General features: G+C 39.2%; 1 protein-coding gene across 3 annotated transcripts in view; it reads right to left on the bottom strand.

Annotated features, from left to right (window-relative positions):
- MED13L (mediator complex subunit 13L) overlaps nucleotides 1-26495 on the bottom strand; it is a 292534-nt gene that overhangs the window by 15306 nt on the left and 250733 nt on the right. For 2 of the 3 annotated variants that reach the window (XM_046025906.1, XM_046025908.1), the window contains 11 exons: nucleotides 25496-25595; nucleotides 20239-20459; nucleotides 19727-19932; nucleotides 14689-15626; nucleotides 10570-10749; nucleotides 9719-9942; nucleotides 7685-7877; nucleotides 6563-6989; nucleotides 5770-5989; nucleotides 4355-4543; nucleotides 62-285 (listed from right to left, as the gene is read on the bottom strand). In XM_046025906.1, the coding sequence (XP_045881862.1) occupies nucleotides 62-285; nucleotides 4355-4543; nucleotides 5770-5989; nucleotides 6563-6989; nucleotides 7685-7877; nucleotides 9719-9942; nucleotides 10570-10749; nucleotides 14689-15626; nucleotides 19727-19932; nucleotides 20239-20459; nucleotides 25496-25595 (3122 nt within the window). The remainder of the gene's footprint in view (nucleotides 1-61; nucleotides 286-4354; nucleotides 4544-5769; nucleotides 5990-6562; nucleotides 6990-7684; nucleotides 7878-9718; nucleotides 9943-10569; nucleotides 10750-14688; nucleotides 15627-19726; nucleotides 19933-20238; nucleotides 20460-25495; nucleotides 25596-26495) is intronic. The other variant, XM_046025907.1, reaches the window with a different exon arrangement.

The raw sequence follows: 26495 nt of genomic DNA, 5'->3' as shown, positions 1-26495 counted from the left end.
TCATATCTGAGGAAAGGCAGAACATCAATTTACACACAGCATAAACACTGAGACTCCTCACCTGTTTGGTAAAGCAATATTTACAATACAAGTTTCTAATAATTCCCCATGGAGGTCAGTGCAGGAAGCCAAAAGCCAGCGCTGGTCATGAGACAGACAGTAGCCCACAAAGAGCACGTTGTATTTCTGGCTCGCCTCCCCAAATGTCTCTCCCAGCTCCGTCTGCTTGTCTTTGATTGGGGCCAATATAAAAGGAGGGGAATAAAGCTGGATTGGGCTGGGCCGCTGAAATCAAAATAAAAGTCGGTATCAAGACAAAGCCACCCAACTCAATGTTTACAACAAAACACCTAAGAGCACTTTAAACCAATGGGGAGTAATGACAACAGATTCCCCACCAAGAAGTATTACATACCTAAATAGGAACTGTTTAAAGGACATCAGCTAGGGAACCTCAATCAAGCCAATGTTTCCTTATTAAAAGGAAATTACTATTTTGGAAAGTAAACCGGCCCCACTTCATTAGTCATCAGGAAAGCAGAAATTAAAACCACAATGAGAGACTACTACATACCCACCAGAATGTCAAATTAAAAAAGGAAACACTGAGTATCAGTGAGAATGTGGGGCAACTAGAACTTTCAGACACTGCTTGGTGATGTAATCTCTTTGGAAAAGTGACAATCTCTGCTAAAGCCAAACTCACACATACCCTTGACCCAATCCAGTGGACATCTATGTTTACCAAATGACAGGTGTAAGACAGTCCACAACAGTTTTAATCCTAACAGCTCCAAATTAAAAATACCTAAATGCCCATCACCAGTAAAATGGAAGATAAACTGTGTTATAGCTATATAGTCAGAATATTAAAGAGCGAAGACAGGTAAAACTACCACTACATGTAACAGGATAAATGAATCTAGACACTGGGAAAAAGAAGCCAGACACAGAAAATACCAATTATATGACTCAATTTAAATGAAAGTCAAAAAACAGGCAATATATGTTGTTGTTAAGTCAGAACACTGATTATCAACAGAATGACTAGAAGGGATGTGAAAGACATTTCTCAGTGCTTTTCAGCTTTTGTTTCTTGTGCTTGTTTTGGTGATGTGTTTAGTAGAAATTCATCAAATGGTATACTTATGATTGGGTACTTTTCAGTATGTAGATTATACTTCAGAGTGAGTGAGTGTGTGTGTGTGCGTGTGTATGAGTTAAGAAATCAAAGCATTAGCTGTTATCAGTAAGACAAATATTTTAAACCAACTCTGTACCATTTTTTACAACTATTATACACATTTCAATATTTAATAATATTGGGGTCAGCACACTTCCAAACAGCAAATATTTTAGGCTTTATGGGTCTCTCTTCTTCTGAGTATTCTTCTCTTTTTAAAAATGGAACAATCATTCTTATCCACGTCATACCAACACAGGCTGTAGCAGGCTAACCTGAGCCCACAGTAACACAACAGTAACAGCTGCTGACCCCTGAATGAATCCATGTTCATCCATCCATGCATACATATGGCATACACATATTTATGGCATTAAAAACAGTAATAATGGAATTACAGAATTTTAAAGCGAAAATAAAGACCTGAGAAAGAGTCTAATGCAATTCCTTCATTTTAGGGACACAAAACACAGGCCTAGAAATATTAAACAATGTGCTCAAAGTTTCAAAGCTAACCTTATCATCGATCCATTCATTCTCCCTACACCTGTAAAGTCTACTCCTAGGTATTTACAAGAGAACAGAAAACATTTTCAACAGAAACACTTGTGCACAGATGTTCAAAACAGTATTATTCACAATAGCTAAAAAGTGGAAAGACTCAACTGGCCATCCACTACAGAATGAGTAAACAAAATGTGGTATATATCCATACAATGGAATATCATTTAACCCCAAAAAGAAATAAAATACTATACATGCTATGACATGAATGGACCTTGAAAACATGCTAAATGAGATGCCAGACATAAAAGATTACATATTGTATGATCCATTTTATATGAAGTGCCCAAAACTCGCAACTCCATAGAGACAGAAAGGAGACTGGTGGCCATCAAGGGCTGGGGGAGGGGAAATGAGTGGCTGCTAATAGGTACGGCATTTCTTTCCAGGTTGGCAAAATGTTCTAAAATCAGACAGCAGTGATAGTTGTACAATTCTGTGAACAAACTAAAAACCACCAGACTATGCAATTTTTAAAAGGGTGAATGTTATAACATGCGAATTATGTCTCAATAAAGCTTTCAAACAGAACAGAACAGTCAGGTGAGAGTGCCTGAAAAGTCTAGCAAAAAGGAGAAGGTTAAATGCCAAATGTCTTAGATGCAACAGCCAGCCTGTGATAAATCACAAAGTAAAATATTATTCCCCAAATGTTTTTCAGATACTGGATATTCTATGAAAAACAAAAGAAGTGACACCAACAATAGGATTTCTTCTAATACTTGCATGGTAAACACTGAAACCCATTCCTTCTTATGTAAAGTGTGCTTGCATAAGGCTGTGCTGCAGTAGGGATTCGGAATTCCCAGATGCAGAGACCCAGCTGCCATGCTCACGACCCGAGTCCTCAGCACCTAACATAGGGCCTGGCACACAGCAGACACTTGGCTGCATTTACTGAATGAAAGTGCCCTGCTTAGCTGCAGACTGAGGGAGTGGAAGCATTTAGCAATTAGCTATTATCATAATACCCATAAAAATTTATAAACCTCAGGAAATACATGTATCCTTTGATTTTGTTTTTAATAATGTCAAATGATTTCTTTCTCTTCCTGTTACAAAGCGAAAGGGAAAAAAAAGCTTATTTTTGCCATCTATTTTCATCTAGAGTCATCCATTTACCTCGTGAGCTACTGACAGTGTTCTGCCAGTATGTTATAAACTTTAATAAAAACTTGCAGGTAATGCCTCAGGACATCTTAATACAGGTACTCAGCCTTCACTCCTCTCTATGAAAATGCAGAACACTATCAGTTATCATTTGAAAATATGGCAACTTCTTACCAAAGCATAAGGAATGACTGCATCTGAACTACAGAATAACTACATGAGGTAAAGAACCAAAAGGTTCTAAGTTTATAAAGAAAGGCAGTAACTCAATTTCTGGAGACAAAAGAAAAAACCAGTAGAAATAAATTTTTTTAAATTCTAGAAAAAGCCAACAGAGAAAATAGATGAACTGCTCACAAAAGTGAAAAATTGAAACTCAAAAGAATAAACCAACCTAAACTGCCAAAAACAGAAACTGTACATAACCGCAGAATGAATGAGGGTTGTGGGCTAAGAAGTTTCTTCTGGATCAAGTGACAACAAATGTGGTATTAACTACATGCCTCATTTTTTCCCTACTAAGTTTTTTGGTTTTTTGTTTTTTTTTTAAAGATTTTATTTATTTGACAGTCAGAGATCACAAGGAGGCAGAGAGGCAGGCAGAGAGAGGGAGGGAAGCAGGCTCCCTGCTGAGCAGAGAGCCCGATGCGGGGCTCAATCCCAGCACCCTGGGATCATGACCTGAGCTGAAGGCAGAGGCTTTAACCCACTGAGCCACCCAGGCGCCCCCCACTTCTAAGTTTTTATTTATACAAGAGATAAGCATTTTACTGAGTTTTCCGGAAAAACTTGCTTTAAGTTCCTTTAATATGAAGAGGTGTTTGCTGGCTTTTATTAATGGGTGACCTTTCATGCAATAGAAGTTGCGGGAACTGATTTTTGAAGGCTTCGAAAATTCTAAACACTACCCTATTCATCTATCTTCAGTATAAAGTGATTCATAAAATAAAAAAAGTATACATCTTTTGTTTGGTGTTTTAAAATTCCCCTAGAGGTACTTATCTGTGGGAAGTAGGTTTAAGAAGATGGAGAAAAAAAGCACTCATTTATGTATCAGAAGCACCGAGATAGGGGAAGAGAAAGCAAGCCCCTGTAAACACGTGCTTTGGAAAATTAGGAGCCCCTGCAGAGTGAATGCATGTGCAACTGCTGTATCAGGAGAGACAAGAGCTAGGGAAGGGAAAAGCCAGTGATTTAATAACAGATCAGCTTCAAAAAGCAGAGAACAAAATAAACATAGGAAAGTCAGACATCAGTAAGAGTGATGAGTATATCACCGCCTTAGATCCTACATCAAGAAACACCAAGAGTTTGCTTGTCTCCTTTCTCAAAAATTTTTACAAGTTTAGAGAAGTACCTCCTCTATTTTAAATTAAGAATCAGAAAAACCTCCCACTCTTAACAAAGGCAGAAGACGCACCCAGCAGCCAACTCTCCTGGCTTGTATCCCTAGTATAAAAGCACTCTTTTAGAAATTTCTGCTGTGCTACTACCTACCTCTGGGTTCTTAAGGGTCATCTCGATGCTGGCGGCAGGCCCGAATCCTGTGAGGGACTTAATGTGGATCTGTGTGGGCAGAGGTCGCCGGCACTGGCAGTACACTGAAAACGCCATGGACTTCAAGTATTGAATGTAGAAAACTTGTTCGTCCTTCATTGTCTGCAGCATGTACTGGCAAGGCACAATCTACACACACAAATACAAACAACACTAGAATGTGCTTGGAAAATGAAATGGCATGAATTCTTTGTAAAGAGGGCAGGGAGTTTAAGTTTTAAAATATATAAGGGCGCCTGGCTAGCTCTGTCGGTGGAGCATGCAAAACCCTGATCTCGGGGTAGTGAGTTCGGGCTGCACATGGGATGTAGTGACTGCTTAAAATCAAATAAAGTATTATATACAGATGTGTATATATATACTATATACATATATGTTATGTACATAATGTAACTCAATCTTAACTCCTTAGATGACATAAAATCCTCTATTACAAAGATACACCAACAACTGAAGAAGAGGGGTCATCTTGTTGGTCATGTTACAGTCACTTAGAAATTACCCTCTTCCTTTTTTAGGGATAAATTGTCAATTTACCATTTCCATGCTCCAAAATTTTTAAAACTTGCTTTTTAATGTAATTCTCTTTTTAATCACACGAACACACAGTGCGCGCGGTAACTGAGGAATTACTGTCTGAGGATGTGACACACAAATTTATGAAAAACAATCAATAACCTATTCTGGTAACTCTAATTTCAATATTTTAATTCTGTAAGATGGCTCTAGTGAAAGTGACAGTAAAACAGACCCAAACACCCAAGGTATCATTTATCACTATTACCAAAATCTTGTAAAATTATTATACTATAAAGCTGGCCAGGCGGTAGTGGAAGAGGCACGATCACTGACTGCTCAGTGAAGGGAATGTAAATAAGTGTAACTTTTCTGGAAAGGAATCCGGCATTATTGTCAGTACTATATCTAAGAATACGCTTTAAGAAATTACCTGAAGTGTGAAAAAGATTATAAAGATGTTTATTACAGCTTTATTTACAATAGCGAAATTCAGAAACAAATATCTAAGTGTACAATAATAATTACATATGGAGAACACGCACTCATTACAAATGCTGCTTGTAAGAATTTTAAACATGGAAAAGTATTCATGAATAATGTTAAGTATTAAAGACTAAAAATTATACTAGAAGTATGATTCCAATTCTATAAACAAACATACACAAAAAAGGTGAGAAATACACCAAGATGTTATGCAATGGTGACTTAATCTAAAGGTAGGATTATGAATATCTTTCCCTTTATAGCTTTCATGTACTTCCAGTTAAAAAAAAATCATGAACTTGTATTTCACAAAAACAACAATGAAAGTAAAAAATAAAGTTGCAAATAGTCACCTGGAGAATGAAAGAATTTCTCATATGCTCAGGTAAATTATCCAGCATCTCTGTGTAGCAGCGCATCAAACTCAACAGCCAAAAGTTTCCGGAAGTAGAGTCTTCATCTGCCGTGTAAGTGAAGGGGTCCACCATGTAAATGACAACAGCTGGAGGGTAGGCCTGGCTGTCTGCGGAGTCAGGCTCAGTGGGAATTCCTATTCTCTCTCGTTCTGTGACACTGCAGAGAGAGCCACTTATGAGATGCACAAAATAAATATAAGTCACCAACAAAATACACCAGTTCCAGAGCACACCAATCCCCGGGACAATGATTACAGATTAAATGTAACATCAATAAGTGTATTACTAAAATGAAGGCAAACCAAGCCAGTTAGTAGGAAGACAGGTGGGAAATGACAATACACTCCTTTAAATGGGAGATCTCGTTTTCCACTCCCTCTTTCTCCTGGGGCTATATTCTAAAAAGATATTTTATAATACTATTAATGTTAGTGTTAATAGCTTACTATTGCTATCATCCATCTATTCTGTTCACACAATAATAGTAGAATCATCACTAAAACTTACTACGAAGCTAGTAAGTACAGTACTAATAAGTTTATAAGAAGTCTCAGATTTCTTAACACTGAAACAAGAAACTGACAGTTGTCACTTCCTTTTGGGAAGAAGAGAAACAGAGCGCTTTACTAGACTGAGAGATTCATGAGGTTGAGGCGGACAGCTGGGTGCAGAAGAGTATAAGTAAGGGGTCCAAGCCAAAGCCACTCGTGTCAATCCGTGAACAACGTACCTTTCTTGTCCATCCTGCGAGGACTGAGAGGAGCTCTGCCCAGGCTCAGTGTCTCCACCACAGCCCATGTTCCCTTGCGTTCTGTCTGCGGAACTGGCCCCAGTGCTGGGGTTCTGCCCTCCAACACTAGCACTGAACCCTGAAGAAGAGGTAGTGCTGGTCTGGTTAACAACAGCAGCAGGGGCAGAGGACGAGACGGGTGGCACAGAGGAACCAGATGCGGAGCTACTTGCTGCAGGGTTCCCAGAAGTGCTGTTAGAGGTGGGATTGAATGCACTGCCAGCCGAGGGCGCTGCTGATCCTGAATTTGAAGCTAGTGGCCCTGCATTCCCAGGTGTAGCTTGTCCCTGTGCTGCTGCTGGTGGGGACTGGTACTTAGGTGGTATCAACAGGCTGCTGTCGAGCTGCAGAGTGGCTAGATAAGGTGCTGAAAGAGGACATGCACAGAGGTGACGTCAGCGATGTTCTGCAGTGCTGGACTGGATCAGAAATTCAGAATGGTCCCTTTATAAAAAAATGTTGCTTTCAGGCCACAATACTCTGATTATGACACCCAAAATGCTATCTCCACACTTGAATATATGCTTATATATTTTGCAAACATGAAAATGAACATGAAGTTACTTATTATAAATTCTGGTGAAGAGGCTTATTTGGAAAAAAAAAAAAAGTGAGAGAGAGAGAGAGAAAATTAATCCCTGTAACACTTTCCTTTTGGACTGACCCTCTGGGCCTTCACTAACAACTGAGAGGCCACGTATTCTCTAGCCACCACGGTACACCATGCTCCTCTGTGTACTGAACTTTAAAAGCTTCCAAGATCCTCTTGGGGATGTCGGTTAAATTTAAGCAGTTAGTACCAAGTCCTGCTGCTAAGTTTTCAAAATGTGGAGTAAATTAGATATGACTTCTTTAGGCAACTTTAAATTGCTTTTAAGGAATGTGTGTGCACATAAAAATTAGCATTTAATGACCTAGAACGCAGAAATTAGACCTAAATAAATATAGTAATGGAACACTAACATTACCTGAGACAAAAGTAGCATAATGCTGCTTCCCAAAGAGGGACAACTTGCTATTTTACTTCTCAGATTCTACTTGGCCAAATAAATTTCCATTTACCTAGGTGATGGCGGCAAACTTGCGCATAAAGTTTGAGTCTGGAATGATTGTCATTCTCCTCACTGCTCCACGGCTGGTTGAACCACTCGCTCACAAGCTCGTCAGTCAGCTTCTGTGCCACGGTCTTTCCCACGCGCATGATCCCATCTCTTAGCACTTTGCAGATGGGCTTGTGCTGCCCAAGTCTACACATCTGATACCACAAGCAAGATCATTATTTACAACAGGAACCACTCCTGTCGTTAGTGGGGAGAATTCTTTATCATACGCATCGAAGTATTTTGCTTTTCTTTTAGCATTAACACGAACAACCAAACCAACATTAGACGCTGGTCCTTTCTGGTAATTATAATGTACGCTGAGACTGCTATCTGTCTCTCCAAAACCTGGCCTAGACCCTTTAAAGAAAAATAAATGTTTCTTCACCCCAGCCAATTCCTCCCACACAAGGGAACTTTGCTGAGCACTACCTGATTGCTAATGGTCAAATAAAGAATTAACCAGATTCCTGCCTACTTTGGCTGACTGAGACATATGTCCACTAAAACCTCTTAAGTAATCCCTACTCATGTTTTCCCATAAGATAACATTAAGATTTTATGGGCCATCTGTTACAGACATTTAGAGATCACCAACAGCAGAGGCCACTGAAGCAGTGGATATGCTGATCACTTTTTAAAAGTAAATAGTTGTTTTAAGCACAATGAGATTCTGTTATTAATCTCCAGGACACTAAATGGGTACTTACAGCAAAGAATTAATATAATACACCTGCAAAAAATAAGCTGCTTAACTATCTACTCACCAACAGGAGAGCCCACATTATCCCTTATTAGAGGTGATAACTGAAGGCTTACCAAGCCCCTACAAAGTTCTCTAACGCACACTCTTCTTAACAAGGTATGTACTCCCGCCAACTGAGCAATCCTAGTAAAGTCATTAGTCTCTAAAAAGATCCAGCAATGCTTTTATGTTTCGTAAGTCATGTTAAAAGTTTCATCCAAGAAAAGAGAACTGGGCTTTAAAAAAAATTGCTTAGACAAGTATTCTCTGCTATGGTCCTTATGATTTAATAGTATTACACATCCATAAGCCTGACACTGTATAGAAATTACTGTACCTATCAGTTCCTTTAGGGGCTTAACTGATGCCATTACCTTGTATGTTAGCATCTCCTCACTTCTTTGTAGCAACACGTAAGTTTACTATTTCACGTGTGCCCATCCACTTCTAGATAGTGAATGTTCTGTTATGAAACATTTTAGAAATTCAACTTGGCAACTTCTTTAACAAACACTCTTGTGATGTTTATAATATGCCTGTAACAGTTCTTCATAAATGCTAATTTTATTTAATCTTGCCAAAAATAAAGATATTAGAAGTTAAGATACAAAGAATTTAGTGTACATACACTTTGGCAGAAAAAATGTGGCACTTAACCTTAAAGATACTCATGATTCCAATTTTTCAAAAGTAACAGTAATTTATGTACTAAATATATAAAATGATTTACCAGCTTTTATGTTATTATGGTTATTACATTATTAATCTGTATCAAAGTTCTAGTATTAAGAGGATGCAGTGCTAAATACACAACAGGGACATGATTCATTAAACTTGTCTTTTGATTCAAAAATCTTCAAGCTAAACATTTTTATACTGTTTTCAGGACCCCCCCCTCCCAAGAAGGGATGCGCTTTCTTTCTGTAAAGGTCATCTTCTGAACAGCCAGAACACCCGCTGGTAAGCAACACTTTTCAACTCAAGCATATACATGAGGAAAGAACAGCTGACAGAATTGTAAGACGTGTGGGAAGGCTGGCAGAGCAGTCTTCTAAATCTAACAAAATGTAAAGCCAAGAGGGGAAAGCAATTTACTCCCAGGAAAACTTGCCAATTTAATTCTCTCCTTTATCCTCCAACCACTTGCAAATTTTCTTTGAGATCTACCTTAAAGATACTTGTTCTTTAAAATTTAGTCATAGCTGGAAACAATCAGAGGACTCATGTCCCAAAAACGATTCTCATTCTCACCTCATATACAGCGCTCAAGTCCCTGAAGAAAGTTTTGGCTCCTTCGAGCAAGGCCTCATTTTCTGGACACACCACAATATAGGCAACATCACGGTGGCCCCCATATGGGTCCAACAATAGCCTCTCCCAAAATGGCAAAGAGAATGGTGAGATGGTGAGGAAGTCTTTGTCACAGCCTACCAGCAGAGTGGGAATGGGCAATGGCTCAGGAGACTCTTCTGAACCTGTAACAAAAAGGCAGTTAGGACGGTGCTTGAAAGTCCATTTCCTATAACCTGGACAACTCAGAAGTTCTTGCTGCATTAGTCTTAATTCTGGCATCAGAAATTTCTTGTAGGTTAACAGGATCACTCTCCAAAGTACTCTTCAAATCCTCGAATTACATGGCCCCTGACGAAGAACCTTCTATCAGTGAGTCAGAATGCACTTGGGTCCAATAGGGGCAGATTAGAACAAGGTAGTTTTCCAAGCAGCACTATACCATTTCCTTTAAATTAAGCATTAAAATCCTGACTAGGAAGAAGTTGACAGAACTAGTTCAGAAGTTCATCCAGATGAAAATACAATGAGGATCAGGAAGATGAGGAGAATCTAATGAATACTCCAAAAATTATTTTCCTCATTGACCTGGATTCTACCAAGGATGCTTAGAGAAAACTTAACTCCAAACTGACTTTAGGGAAGAAAAGATTATAAAGATTAAAGATTAAGATAAAGATTGAAAATTAATTTATAAAATTATAAAACTTAAAAGCCATGAAGAGGATTCCATTTTGTCAGTGAAGCTAGGACTGGACAGTAACTAAAACTGGAAGAATTATGGAAGAACTGAAACAGGGAAGAGATTCTACCATAGGTTCCCCGTCCTGCCATTTTGTGGAACTGCTGCCAGGTTAGCGGTCCCTGCACATGCTGGATGTTCTCCCAGGTCCTGCCCGTGCGCTTCTTTTGGATGGCATCTTGGAGAAAGGGCTGCAGCGACAACAGCATGCGGACCACATCCTGGGAGGAGAGCATGCTGATGTCTAGCACTGCGAGAGAAAGGAAATGAAAAGGAACAAAAATTATACAGGAGGACTGGCACTCTCCTCTCTCCTGCCATCCTTCTTGACCTCAGGTATAGTCCATGACAAAAGACATTATTGGCGGTAGATTCTATTTTCAGTATATTCTAAAATGCTTGACTTAGCAGTCAAAAGATATTATTTTATTATTACAAAGTAATTTATGTATTTACTATGGAAAATAATAAAAGGAGAAATAGATCACTCTGTATAAGAGGTTAACTACAGAATTGTTTAGAAGTAAAAAGATGGGTAGGCCTCAATTTAAAATCATATAGTCCTGTTTCCAAGGTTGTTCATAGGAAAAGAGAGCTACAAAAGTTTCTTAATCACTATACTACTTTTATTTATAAATAGCAATGCTTTGAAAGTATGATCAGTGTGTGTTGGGGGGGACTTAAATAAAAGCTCTTAAAAACTGTTAAAAATGCTCTTAATGTAAAATGTTTTCACAAAATACAAAGTGCACAGAGAGAAAGACAACTTTCCATGCAGGCAGAGGCATAAGAAAACATGGCAAAAGCAACGACAGGACTGAAAGTTATCTGTCCACAGAGGAAGGTGGGATTCATGGTTTCAGAAGAAATATTCTTCCTACTGAGGAGGGGCCCTCAACATAGAACCTGAAAAACCTCTCAGACTCTATGCAAAACTGTGCACACAGGAACATAAGCCTATCATTTCCCAGGGAAAAAGGTCCATAAACGCTCATCAAATTCTCAAAAAGATCTGAAGAAAGAGCTAATGAAATGTGAGGTGATCAGCTGCATACCTAAAGGCCCTTCCTTACTCTTTCTTTTCTAGCTGACTGGGAAAGGGGCACAGATAGAAATCTAAGATTTATCTACCAACTAAACCTGAAACACAGGATGCTTAAGACATCTCTAGGTGTATCCCTAAACCAAACAAATTGCTAATCTAAATTAGCAGCCTCCTGGGAAAAACTGGGAGACATGGCAAGCCGCAGGCCACATGCCTGCACAAGCAGCATGCCAGAGCGAAGGCGCAGCGCCCCCTTCAGATGGCTCTCCTCACTCAGCTCTGCTGCCTGCCTGAGAAGGAAGCAGTGATTGACTTTATCTTCAAGCCTGGGCTGCTTTTTTCTTAAAGAAAAAAGTACTTCTTGGACCCATGGCTCTATCAGAAGTTGGAGAATGACACACAAAGAGAACCACCGGTTAGAGAAAAATAAAAGCAGACATCATTCTTTGTGGCTACTCGTGTGCACACAGAAAAGAATGTGTGTACTGACAGACACAGCAAGGGCACTGCCGTTGGCAAATCTGGCTACAGCATCACTCATTTACATTATTTGTCTGGTACTGTTAAGCTTGTGACTTTGGAACCCACACCTCCCCTGCAATAAAACTCTGCTCCTCTTCAGATCCAAAGATGACAGTACTGATCCACCCACACACTGCTTTTCTGTCTGAAGGCTACTATCTAGCAAAAGGAACCACCCGAGATAATCACCCACATTTCTTTAGGGGAAAGACTGTACTTTCTTTAATTCATTTAATTCATAAATGCATCCAGCAGACATTAATTAGAGACCTGCTAAGTACAACACACTGCGCTCAAACCCAAGTGGTTACAGAAATGAGCATAACCCTTCAATACTTCCTTACAAGTCTCCACCTCCGAGAAGTCTCCTGCCTTGGCTACTCAGAAAATGCCTACTCATCCCCTACTCCACTGATCTCTGTCCTCTGAACATACTTTCTCCTTCCAGATTTCCAACTGTATTTAAGAAGCTTATATAACCTTTCCCCTACAGGCTGAGAGTTGTTCAGAACAGGGTCCACGTTTCATTCACGTAAGCAACCACTCCAGCCTAGCCTGTTCCCACCTCTCTACAGAAAGAGCTCCTCACCATGGTCAAAAGATATGTTTAATCCTCTTCTTAAAAGCTCAGCTGGACTTTAATGCTTCTTGACCACTCACTCGTCTCTTTCTTGAAACCTGATTACATTGCAGAGTTCAGCGAAGCTCTGTCCCAAGCCCTCTTGTAGGTCTGGGTTTCCTCCTCCTCAGTGAGCTTTCTTCCTCCTCTGTGCCCTGGACTTGAGTATCTACAAGTCAACTACTCACTTTCCCCTGAGCTGCAGGCCTGGGAAGTCCCAAGAGTCTACTTGACATCTCTACCTCGGTATCTCAGAAGAGATCTTTAAAATTTCCCAAACTCAACTTAGGAGCTTTCTCCCCTGACCTGGCCTCCTTCCAGTGCACTGGATGGTGATGAACGACATCACCATCTGTCCAGGTATACGAGTCACAAGCCCAGGTGTCTTCCTTACCATCTCGCTCTCTCAGACCCCTAAAATCCAACTCACTACCAAGTCCTGCAGTCCAACCACTTCCTCAACATCCCTTGAATGTTTCTACTTCTTTTCCATCTCCTTTGCTAAGACAAGAAACCAAGTTATTCTTTTTATTTGAGCCACTGCACTAACCCTCTCGTCTTCCCACCATTCCTGCCATTTCCAAATCCACAGCCTGCACTGCAGTTGGAGGTCTGTTTCTTAACTACACAAATCAGAGGGCAATGCCTCTTCATGAACCCATCATGTTAGGCCTCTTGGGATAAAGACCTCAGCCCCAACAGGTCTCAAACGGCTCTCGGGAATCTAGCCAGCTCCAAGCTCCCTTCAGTTCTTTCAAGATGTATTTATTTAGGGGTGGGGAGGGGCCGGGGAGGGAGATGGGGGAAGAGGAGAGAATCTCAAGAAAATTCCCCACTGGGCGCAGAGCCTAACTTAAGGCTCCATCTCATGACCGTGAGATTGTATCCTGAGCCAAAATCAAGAGTCAGATTCTTAACCAACTGAACTACCCAGGCACCATCCCACATTAAAAATAAAATAAAATATTTATTTATTTGAGACAGAGAGTCCTTCAGTTCTTTGAAAGTCCCAAGCTCTATGTAACTCTGGGCCTTCCCTCTTGCTGCTCTTTCTTCCTGGGACACAATTCCTTGCTCTCCACCTTCTTTAGCCAGTTATTCTGTACTTGGCACTGAAATCTAATGTTTTTACTTCCTCAAGGAGTAGAAGAAGGCTGACCTACTGCTCTTCTAGGCTGACCCCCAGCCTAGGAAGGCCCTCCCACCCCACACCTTCATTGCTTATAACGGTTTCTAATAATATGCTAATTTGTGTAATTATTTGATTAATCTGATGTCCATCTTCCAGAAGAGATTAGAAAGTCCCTCAAAGAGGTGTCCTGTCTCTTTCAGTCACTTTACCCCCGGGATGCATCACAGCATAGACAGTGAATGAATAAGGGAAGGGAACAGCAAGTTGCAGGGCTCACTTAGAGCTCAACATCACAGACATTTGTCAGCTGGAGCTTTTAATAATGGCAGTGACATGCCTCAGGAAGCACAACACAAAGCCAAATGCAATCATTGTTACAAGAGATGCAAGACACTGGAAAAGGAAAGGAAGGAGAAGATGCTCTGTAAATGGGTAGAAGGCTCCACGGGAGAAGTATTACAGACAACCGAGTCAGAAGAATGGGTGGATTTAAACACGCAAGGTGAGCCGACTATTCGTCTGTGTGCTTGCAATGATGCTGATATGTAGCAGTCAGACTCTGCCATGTGAACTGCCCACAGGAATCAATATGAGAGGAAGTTTTCACAAAATAATGAGTCTCCTCAAAAGGTGTTCCAGTATAAAACACTGCTCTATTCCTTAAATTTAGGAAGGTTGTCCACAGAGCTCTTAACTCTAGTTTTGTTTTGTTTTTTTTTTTAAGAGAAATGAAATTTAAAATTCTGTCCTTTATAATTTACCATCATACCAAGATCATTTTTTTTTTAAATTTTTATTTATTTGACAGCGATCACAAGTAGGCAGAGACCAAGATCATTTTCAAAGTAAACGTGTATTCTGGGAAACCTACCGTTGCTATGAGGCCAAGAGTGCACAGTGGCACTTCTCACCAGAGCTTCATCCACTTTTCCACCTGTGGGATTATCCACATACTGTCGGCCCTGCTCCAAGGCATTAAAGCATTCCGTCCAGTAATCATTATTATCTGCTTGCACCCGGTCATAACTCCAGCTTACACAGGGAAGAGTCTGGCGACTGTTAGAGGAAATGTAGTCCAGGAAACTCAGTGAAGCAAAAGGTTGTGTATGTTGATTCTGGAGGAGGAGGAGAAGGCTTATAGGTGGCTCCTGGGACTTTCTAGCTCCCTCCATCTGAGGAAGGAAGGTAGTCTGACACATCATTAAACGCCTCTCCGCAGCCTGACCAATATCAGAATTCTTCCCAAAAATATCCAACTCATCTTCCAGGAAGAGTCCTGAATTGTAGCCAAGTTTGCGATTCATAATCGCACTAAACCCACAGGTACAGCGGTACTGGTCCTCGTTGGAAGAATCGGGGATGTAAAGCCCAACGTCCGCCCCTTTGATGTTCATGTTGCAGGCACAGATGCAACAGCTGTCAAAGTTTCTGTCTTTAAAGATATTCATCACAGAATCTGAGAGAATCAAGGTGACGTAGAGACTATGGGCTTCAGGGATTGGCTGCATGGTGGCAGGCTCCACAGAGTTAAGGGGCCGCGTGGTAGAGGGGGTAGAGGCTGGTGACCCCTGATCGGTGCTATCATATTTAACTGACCCTTGACCACTGGCAGTGCCCCCACCTCTGGGAGTTCTTGGGGTCCTGGGGGTTCGTGGTGTGGGGACAGAGAAGCGAGGGGTTGCTGGAGATGGCAAAACTCCTGCTCCACTGTTGCTGGCTGGGGCAGCGCTGTTCAACGTCACTGGTGTGTTCATCTGTGGTGTATTCAGATAGTCCGGATCTGCTAGGCTCCCGACACTAGGCACATTACTGCAACAGACAGTACTAAGTGAGAACGGGTGCATGTCACAGACAAAATTACCCCACCTGGCCCGTGCATATATTTTTTTAAAAGATTTTATTTATTTATTTGACAGCCAGAGATCATAAGCAGGCTCCCCGCTAAGCAGAGAGCCGGATGAGGGGCTTGATCCCAGGACCCCGAGATCATGACCTGAGCCAAAGGCAGAGGTTTACTCACTGAGCCACCCAGGTACCCCTGGCCTGTGCATTTCTTATCATTTATGCATGCTTTCACTAGGTATATTCAATTTTTTCTTAAAAAAGAAAAAAAAAAAAGGATTCAAAGGAGTCAGTAAAAGTGATGGGAAAGCAAGAAGCAAGGTATGAAGAATAATATACCATACACCAAGAATAATACATCATTTTCCTTCTACTTATTCCACATCAAAGCAATCTCCATCTTAATCTTTTAAGGGAATTTTACTGTTTTTACAAGAAAACATGGTGCTGGGTTTGGTCAATGTAATTTTGAAAAACTGTAACTATTAAGTGGGACTTTAACACATGAGTTCAGATGCTAAACTGACTAGAAAACCATAGGATAAAATTTCCATCTAATTTGCAATTACATTTTTGTCACTTTTTAAAATTTTAAGCCTGCTGCTGTACTTATCCTCTGAGATCATAATCCATACATGATTCTAAAGCAGTTATAATCAAATAAATAGGAACATTTGCCATTTTTCTAATTTTCAAAGCACAGTCCTATCTAGGCTTGCATTTTTCTAGTACTGAATGACCATAAAGGAATCCAACTGTAGGAAACCCACTGGCCAGTACTACACTACAATTAATACCAATATCACACATGTAGCTAGGATGCCTTAGTATTAATTAGATAAATTGCACAGTACACATACTGTATCATAGCTTCCAAACTTCTAACAGATTTCTGTGGGGTGGTGGGCAACTGTAGTTCATTTTTAATCTTCAATATGCTATGTATTAGCTATAGCACAATTATTTTTAGTTCCCAGAGACTAATCACACACTGTGTTATCTATTTTTTCATAAGCAATGACTTTTTATGGAATAGTCACACAGAAAACAGAAACGGTTTCTACAATGTTCTGCTGTTTTATTATTGTAAAAGATTTTTTTAAATACATTCTTAGAAGTACATGTAAAAAAAAAAAAAAAAAGCAAATGAGACCATTCTCTCCCAATTAGAAGGTATCAAAAGAATAGAGATTTCATCTACTGCCTAATATTTTTTTAAATCTATTAATACTATACTTAAACTAATGTTCTTCCAAAAAATGACACATTCATTCACTTATAATGTGAAAGAAGAATGTCATAAAGTGATGGCTCTTCAAATAATTTTCTTGTGATTTTTAATTAGCTATGCCTAAACCACCAGCTTAAAAAATCCAAATCCAGCACTACAAAGAAACTAACTCTGAAGCACAGTGGTATCTTTGAGTGCAGATAAAAAATGACCGAGAAACCTTCATTAGCAATCAATGCTATCTCAGAGACCAAAATAATAAGTGTGTAATAATGATCTTTACTATAATTGGACTCCTTTCAAATTCTTCCGTTTGACAAAACCCTAAAATTATTATACAGTTCAGATCAGAAAAATATGACTACTAACTGAAAACCTAAATAATTAAATTGCTCCCTAGGTAATAAGGATGCTTTAGCTTGTCTAGTAACCTGATTTTTCCCATTCAATAAAAATGAACTGAGTACCAACACTATACTAGATGCTGGACATTCAACAGTGAAAAGGGGGATGAGAAGGTAGCTCACAGCAAGTATGACAGGTGTCAAGCAAGTGAGTGCACATGTTCTGAGTGTGACAGGGGTGGCCAGGGTGATGGAGACCCCAGCAGAAGGAACTCACGTAGCCTAGAACTGTGTTGTCCAACAGAGTTATCACTAGCCCCATGTGCTAATTTTAAATAAACTTAAATAAAACTACAAATTCATTTCAAGAGGTGCACAGTTACAAGCTCAGGGAAGGGGATGCCGTATTGGAAGGTGCTGATATAAAACACTTCCTTCATTAACAATAGCTCTTAACAGTGCCAACTGAGAATACCAAGGATCTCTGGGATGGCAAAGGATAGATTTTTTTATATATATATATAAATGGCTGCACTAATGCTTCAGCAAAGCTCTATTTTTTTTTTAATTTTATTTATTTATTTTTTGACAGAGACAGAGATCACAAGTAGGCAGAGAGGCAGGCAGAAAGAGAAGGAAGCAGGCTCCCGCTGAGCAGAAGGCCTGATGCAGGGCTCGATCCCAGGACCCTGGGATCATGACCTGAGCTGAAGGCAGAGGCTTTAACCCACTGAGCCACCCAGGCGCCCCGGCAAAGGATAGATTTAATATACCTAAACAATAATCTGAATTACTGATTATTTAAACTATCATACAGCAAAGGGCTGCATGTCACTCTTTTGAGGAGTCTGTGTGTATAAGAAATTCAACCGTCAGATGGGTTCCTGGTGCCGCTGCCCTGGATGAGAATGGGGTGGCAACCCTTCTGGGTCCATGAGCCCCGCTGGACTAGATCAGTCCCCACTTACAGAAGCTCCAGCACGACTGGAGCACGGCAGCTGAAAACAAGCCCAGCGACCACCACCAGGGTACTTCTGAGCACGCTCTTGCCCCCTGATGATGAGACGTTATTGCCACCATACTTCCACAGCCACTGGAACCTTTCAAAAATCGTGTGGGGGACATCAGGCAGGATTATCCCAATTTTAAAGACGGGGAAGACTCAGGTCAGCTGGTCATTTAAGGTCATACAGAGGAGTAAACAAAAAAGGCAGGAATGGAGTCCTCTGACAGCACAGTTCTACCTTCTTAAGTCTGGGTTCTTTTATCCTACACTCTGTCACCGTTTTTCACATTCTGACGCTGACTTTACATACATACACATAAAGCCTGTTAAGACATTAAAGTTGGGTTTTATCAAGATGGTTTTCTGTGATGTCACAAATACAGCCCACAGGGCTAGATCTGGAATCTGTCTTATCTTATTGGCTCCTAAAATGTAACTCTGCATTAACTACCAACATTTTTAAAAAGGAGAGTTACATAAAAATGCAGATCACCAGCCTCCCACATTCCTGCCTGAACAATGCACTGTAACTGGATAGCACATAGTCCCTTTAAATGAGGCATACTCTTGGGCGCCTGGATGGCTCAGCTGGTTAAGCATCCGCCTTCAGCTCAGGTCAAGATCCTAGGGTCCTCAGATGGAGTCCTGCATCAGGCTCCCTGCTCCACAGGGAATTGGCTTCTCCCTCTGTGTCCCCACTCCCCATCTCTCATGAATAAATAAAATTTTAAAGAAATAATAAATAAATAAATGAGGCATATTCTTAACAGTTCCATCAAGGACACTGCTCTCTCCTACTGCCCCTCCAGATGACAGACCATCAGTGGTGCCAAGACTTTTGCTTTACCCAACGCAGGTCATCCACACATTGTTTACCTGGTCCTGACAGAAATTTGAGTTTATGGCCTTACATTTTAAAGCATTTATTTTTTCAAGAAATTATTAATCGTAGGGGAAACAGCATCTACACTGTTGACAGACTACTGTTTTCTGACAGAGTGAAATGTGCTCAAGCTACAATATACACCCTCTTTTCCTTCCTCTGTGTCATACCAGCCCTGTTGCTGCTTTCTTATATGACATGCGGTCAGCGTCAGAGAAAGTGTCCATGCTAACACTTCATTTTAAAGGGCTTGAAAAGCACATTTGGAATCACCAATCTATATAAATCAAATACTTACCACCACTATCCAAATAATATTACCAACTCCAATCTAGTGTTTGACTCTGCGGTTGACATGGATTTGATACTGAATGAGCGCGCACACCATAGTTCTCTACCCAAATAACCTTAATTTATCCATGCACATAACATTTAGTTTGAAAATATGCACACTTCAACACAAAATAATGTGCAAAAAACATGAATGGCCAAAAAAGGAAAGTTTCAAACGATATGCTGATGTCATCATTTTAAGTAAATATTTAGTGAAGATCAAAACCACGTTTCATAGGGCAAGTAACATAACGCAATCCCTGCACATACTTGTAGCCATCTCGATTGAAAATGGCTGCAGGTGGCATGGGCAGTTGTTCGATTTTAGGAGGGATCGCCCATGAAGGCCGAAACAGACAGGCATCAGGTATCTTCAGAGGTAGCAGGCACTGGCTCGGCAACATCTTCAGCGGAGCAAACGTGGAGGATCCCACGAAAGGCTGGAAGGTGGGAGCTTTGTGCACATATGAGAAGTCCTGGGACAACAAAGGGGGGCAGTGATAATGCCGGTGAACAACTTAGGACATACCACAACAATAACAAAAATGACTACAAGTCAGTATTTTTCTCATCTAATCAACAGAAAATGCTAATACCAACATTTTAAATTAATCAAGACACTATAATTAAAATACCAAGCAAGGTACCTCATGATCCAATTCAGAGGATTGTTAGAAACTTAGGTATAATGCGGCATATAGATAATATTATTTTGAGGAAGATGTATATGAATCTGCTTGAAAACCACCCTGGCTCGATAAAATTCATATACTGGCAATTACCTTTACTTCCTCTGGTTTAGGACTTCCTAATCCATCTTCTACTTCCATTTTGAATTCAGTGAGCTGTGTTGAAACCATACTGACCATAGGGCTCTCCATCATGCCTAATGCTGTCACTGTCTCTGAACTGATTCCATCTTTATAATTCATTACAGGAGAAAATGCAGGGTGCTGTTCCAAGGAAGGAGGAGTGGGGAACATCCTTTGCAAGTCTGCAACTGCTAAAAGAGAAGAGAAAAGGAGAGAAAAGAAGAGAAGAACAGACAACAATATTTATTTTAACAGGTAGGATTTCTAAAAAATCCCAGTTCATAGGCAGGCTCCCTACCTGTCATCAGAAATAAGGCTAACTGAATGGTTATATCAGTTACACAACAGAATATTAATAATGGAAGTCTCTAAGAAGAAGGCCCAGCAGAAAATTATCCTTTTCTGGAACTTTACCACGATCCCCTTGATGCTTTATAATTTGGCTTCACATTAATGAAGTGAAAGAAGTCTACATAATACATTTTTCTTCTAACAAATGATTGCCTGAAGAGTATAAGAAGATGAAAATAAGTAGAAGCTGGAAGAAATTAGATGGAATAACTTTATTAATAAAGTTCTATCTCTGCTTACAAATATGTATGAAATATTTCAGAATTATATAAAAATGTGTTATAGCAAATTTTACATGGAAAATTCACCAGGCAGTTCTACTACAGAAAATAAAAATCGACTAGAGCTAGAACGGTGGTTTAGATGTAGTAGGATTACTTAGCTAGTTTGAAAAATCTACCACACTCACTGCTCTTCAGCGAAATGATCCCATATTGACATTAAATGCTACCCATATTGATATTAAAATGAAACTTCACAGTTAGGTTTAATAATCCTACCTAGAACCAAAAGACAATTTATTAAAAATCCAGCTAGTAAAAAAAAGTATCATTTAAGAAATATTTAAAACACGGATCCTCAATCCTTTTTTAAAAAACATCTTAATATACCTGAGGTTAGCCATCATCATTAGCAGAGGTTCATTAAGGCAGGGATTCTGAAGAGTAGCAGCAGATATAATGCAATCAAAGTTGTGCTTGCGAAATCTGGCCACTAGGGGGTGTCCTGTACAGCAAATTTATTTACAAATTCAGAGCCTGGAGTTTAAGTCAGTGTTCTGCAATGGTATCTGATGTCCCATTTTCTAATCATATCGTTCTTTCTAGCAACTTCAGCATTTAAAGAGGCAAACCGTAACCACTGACGAGGCTAAGATACGACCTGTAGCTCTGAATCACAAATGAAGAAAGAATAACCACACTACACTCTGCTCAGCGCTGCTACAGCCCGGTCAGGTCATTTCCTCCCTGGGGGCCTCGGACCCGTCATCTAAATGGCTGGACTAGATGTGTGATTCTCACCAGGCTTACTTTCTTTCCTTTGTTTATGGGAGGATGGGGAAGCTTCCGCCATATGGAGGCAGGAAAAAAAAGGTGAGAACCTCTGCCTGAGATGATCTTTAAAACACATTTCCTAGTTAAACAATTATATAATCCTGAATAATTTACCTTCTCTTGGACTCCAGTGCTTATCTATACAACAAGGGAAGGAAAAGGCCAACAAACAGGATCTCAGATACCAACTTTCTCTCTCATTAGAGAAGCTCCACTTCCATTTATTTCCTACAGTAGGATTCTGTATAAGATTTCATTAGACAAATGGTGCCTGCTGCCGCCAAGAAAAAAAGAAAGAGAAAAAGAAAAAAAGGGGGAGGAAAGAAAAAAACCAACTTCCCCGCCAAGTAGATCTTCAAGGAACCTTCTTCCTAGGACAGTATTCTACCGTTAAGGAATGAAACAATTCCTAGAACTGGGGATATAAGCCAAGCCAGAAACTCCCAGAGAACCAGTGGAGTCTGAGGAGGAAAAATGGGTCTTAAAATGTAGCAGCAGTGAGATCAATAAGTTCTTTAAAACGAGAGTGAAGACTTTAATACTGAGTCAGGTTCCACTTAAAATATATAAATCACCTTTATCTTTCAGTCCCCACTCCTTCTCCCAAGCCAAAGACCAGCTCTGGGTCAATTTTAATATAAAATTAATGTTTAAGAGTAACATTTAAAATCCTAAGTCTTCCTCATAAAATCTTCAAGTTCCTACTATAGGTCTTAATCATCAAGTTATTTGGAAAATAAACTGTACAAATTCTCTTTGTGTTAAAGTATTCAGGCTATGGTGTAAAATCTTACCAAAAATTATTTTTATTAAATTAGCTACTAAATTTTGTCAAAGAAATGTAATAAAGGCATTTCTCACTTGTAATAAAGGCATTTCTCATTCTCAAATTCTTTGATGCTATCTAACACAGTTGTGTATCTCAATTTCTTTTTTTTTTTTAATAAACATTTCTTTTTTTTAAAGATTTTATTTATTTGACAGAGAGAGAGATCACAAGTAGGCAGAGAGGCAGTGGGGGTGGGGGTAGCAGGCTCCCTGCTGAGCAGAGAGCCTGATTCAGGGCTCCATCCCAGGACTTTGAGATCATGACCTGAGCTGAAGGCAGAGGCTTAACCCACTGAGCCACCCAGGCACCCATGTGTATCTCAATTTCAACACCTCAGCTACCTTGGTATTTTTTATCAAAGGTAAAAGAGAACACACAAAAAATTACGGAAAATAAGATTCCACCTGCCAGAGATTCACTTTAGAAAGTGGCTTTCACTATTCTTATTAGCAGATAGTTTTGTTTTTGTTTTTTTGGTAAGAGTTTATTTTTAAATAATCTCTACACCCAACCTGGGGCTAGAACTCATAACCCTAAGACCAAGAGTTGCATGTTCCACCGACTCAGCCAGTCAAGCACCCCATTATCAGATATTCTTAAGGAAGACTCTTAACCTCGCTAGCTTCAAGTTCCTCATCTGCAAAATGGTAGTAATATCTACCTCATATTTTTTGTGCACATTAAATAAGATACACATAGAATAGAACACTTTACCATGTAACATCTAAACGTTCAGTAAGTGGTGAAGTCAATAATAATTAGCCCACCCTCCCCATTTTTGACTGGGCCAAAGATGAAAATGCTTTAAGTTACAAGCAATTTCTGAGAAAGATACAACCTTAAATAGATATTAAGATGAAAGAAGGAACTGGAGTCAAAGAAAGAAGACAGAAACCCAGAGAAACATTCTGGTCCCCCAAAATAGAAAACCATGGCTTGCTTGTTCAATTTTCTTCTTTAAATGCTCAAGGAAGGGAGAGAACAGCTATCAGAATGGGCTGGAGTTGAGGTATATTATTTTATGGATTATTCTCACACAATACTACCTTAACACAGACATGATGCCAAATTAAACCTAGATATTACTCTATGTTGCTTTCTTCACTGTAACTACATACACGAATGAATAATTATGGACCTATTCCCTCAAACACAGTATCCACTAGCCACATATGGCCATAAGGCACTCAAGCCAAGGGTTGTCCACATGGAGATGTGCTACATGTATAAAATACACAACAGAGGCCAAAGAGTTAGTACAACAACAAAAAAAGAATGTAAAATACCTCATTATTTTCTACATTGATTACATGTAAAAATGACACTATTGGTTATATTAAGTAAATATATTATTTAAATTAATTTTACATGGTTCTTCTTTACTTCCTTTAATGTAACTACTAGAAAATTTAAGATTGTTTGTGTATTTCTATTAAATTAGACGGTGTTATTCTAGACACTATATTTTATAATATGTCAGTCTCTCTGCCTCAACGTACAATAAAGCTCTTGCAGCGATGAGAACTTCTTGCCATCCTATTTCATGGTCATGCCTGGGGGAGGGAGGGGAATACTGTGTGTATGTCCATTTACACACACATACACACATTTACCCTGTATACTCTGTGCACATTGAAAGATCCTCTTCATGCTTCTATATCTGTACTTTCCTAATGCTTATACTTTTGCTGTATTTCAAATTAATTAATTTTTATAGCCTGTACTTTGCCATAAAATTTTGAGTAACTTCTTTTTGAAACAATTATTTTCAAAATAAAAATGAGCAAAAGAAGAGAGTATACCGTATACTTTCCTGGGCAATGACACTAACTAGCAGAATAGTTTGTGAGTGCAATATTGTGAGCCCAATAATCTTGGACAAGTTATCAGACATTTTAACATTTAACATCACAACGTATCACTTAATGTCAAAAAGGGCAGAGGATTAACTGGTTCAATACAAGAGGAAGAATTCATTCATCTGACCTATTCATATGTATCTGCTTTAATATTGTCTCTTTTAATCTGTGAATTCCATGTTTGCAAAATTCTGCAGTGCGGAGTAATAAAAAAAGAAAAATGTTTAATTAAAAAAACTACAGCAACTGGCTGGCTACCATTATTCATTTTCATACATGTCATGCTTGAGAAAGCGTTGCATATTTTAAAAAGCTATGGATCTACTAAAGCTGTCAAAATCCAATCTCTGTATACTTCACACTTCTACATTTGAGTAAATCAGCACACATTTATAGGTTCATAAAACTTTTTGACTCATCCCTATGACACAGTGGTTTTTCCCCTCAATTTGTTCTCATTACCAGCTGAAATTAATGAGAAGGTATTAAAGAATGATTTGCAACGGAATTATGTTTCTACTTCAGAGTACCCATGTAAGCTACCCTGACTGTCTTTTTCCTGTACAATACTGTAGTTTCCTAGGGTGAAGAGTAACTTCCAAAAAAAAAAAAGGAAGTTTCTCTTCTTGTCATCATAGACAATTAACTATTTTACCTCAAAAGGAAACACAAAAACTTCAGTATGAACTAGAAAAAGGACCACGAAAAAACAAATGTTCCTCTCATTCTTGGGTAAACTGAATTTTTTGAACCATCTCACACAAGCTCTTATACTGGAATATCACTCTGAAAATCACTGTGTAACATTTATCCTACTAGGAAAAGGCTATTTATTAAAGAAACAAACATAAAACACATTTTTCCACATTCTAAAGCATAAGAGTTAATTCATAATTTGAAAACAAAAGCAAAAGAAATTCAAACTAAGATGGTCTCTTAGCTGCCTGCCCCATCTTAGGAATTCCAACTTATATAAGTTGTTTTTTTTTTTTAAATTCACAGTTAACATTCTTTTAAAAAAGAAAAAAAAAAAGGGAGGGACAGAGGGGAACCTCAGATAAGGCAGCACTGAGTATGAGAACATTTTGTATAAGTTATAAATAGTAAACCAAAGCTCCATTTCCTTTTCTTACTTGGTGGGTAAGGAACAGCAGCTCTTCCATCCTTCCCAAGAGGACGGTCTTCTGCCCCAACTGTAGGCATTTTTGATGAACGTAGTGCAGGTGACACAGCCTAAGAAAAGATTATTATTGAAACAGGGCAACACACGTGTATCTAAGTAGGGCAGTAGTCAACTATTTCTTAATATACGCCTACTGATATTTTGGAGTAAAGGTGCTTCCTTACACAGTGTTTACAAGTGAACGTCTGGAAATACCCACAGACTGTGAAGCCAAGACGGCTACAAGCTTATCCAGAATGAAAACCAGAGTGACTGAGTCTTGTGTGCATGGATCTGGTAAGCGCAGACTGTACCATCAAAGCACAACTTACAGACCATAAGCAAATCTTCCTCCCAGGTCATCAGAGAAGTGGTTTTAGAGACACAATAATTAAATTAGGGTGGTGCCTCCAAGGAGCAATTGGCTATCAGTCTGGCTTTCCTTCTGTTTGGAAGCAGGCAGTTAAAAGAGGTGACCCCAAGCCCTCCCGAAGTATGATACTTCTATTTTTCACCACAAAAAGCCATGTATCATCTGCTCCTATTTCCACAGTTACCATTCATCTTCATAAAAAATAACCTTATCACATAAAATTATTGAAATATGTAGAGAGGGCTTTTCTTTGAGTTGTTACTCAAAATAAATTAAGTCCTTTAATAGGCAAGATTATCTTTAAGAACTCAAATGAATAAGTGGCAAGATAAAACAAAGCAAAAAATATTCTCACGAAGAGAAGGCCTTTCACGTATGTATACTTATTCAATGTCACAGGTTGAAGTGTAAAATTAAATTCAAAGACATTTGAGATGAAAACTTGGACAACGGCCTCACAACACTAGTTATCATAAGATGAATTAGCAAAAACAATTCTAAGGTAAGTGATTCTCTTGATTAAATGCCAGACTAGAAATCAGAGTAAAGCAGAAACAATCATTTCAGAGAAATGAAAATTAGATTAAAAATGTCCAAC

Source organism: Meles meles, chromosome 12 (genome assembly GCF_922984935.1).
Source record: "Meles meles chromosome 12, mMelMel3.1 paternal haplotype, whole genome shotgun sequence".
NCBI classification, from domain to species: Eukaryota; Metazoa; Chordata; class Mammalia; order Carnivora; family Mustelidae; genus Meles; species Meles meles.
Note: the sequence above shows the minus strand (reverse complement) of the source record. Positions and strands in the feature narration are given on the sequence as shown.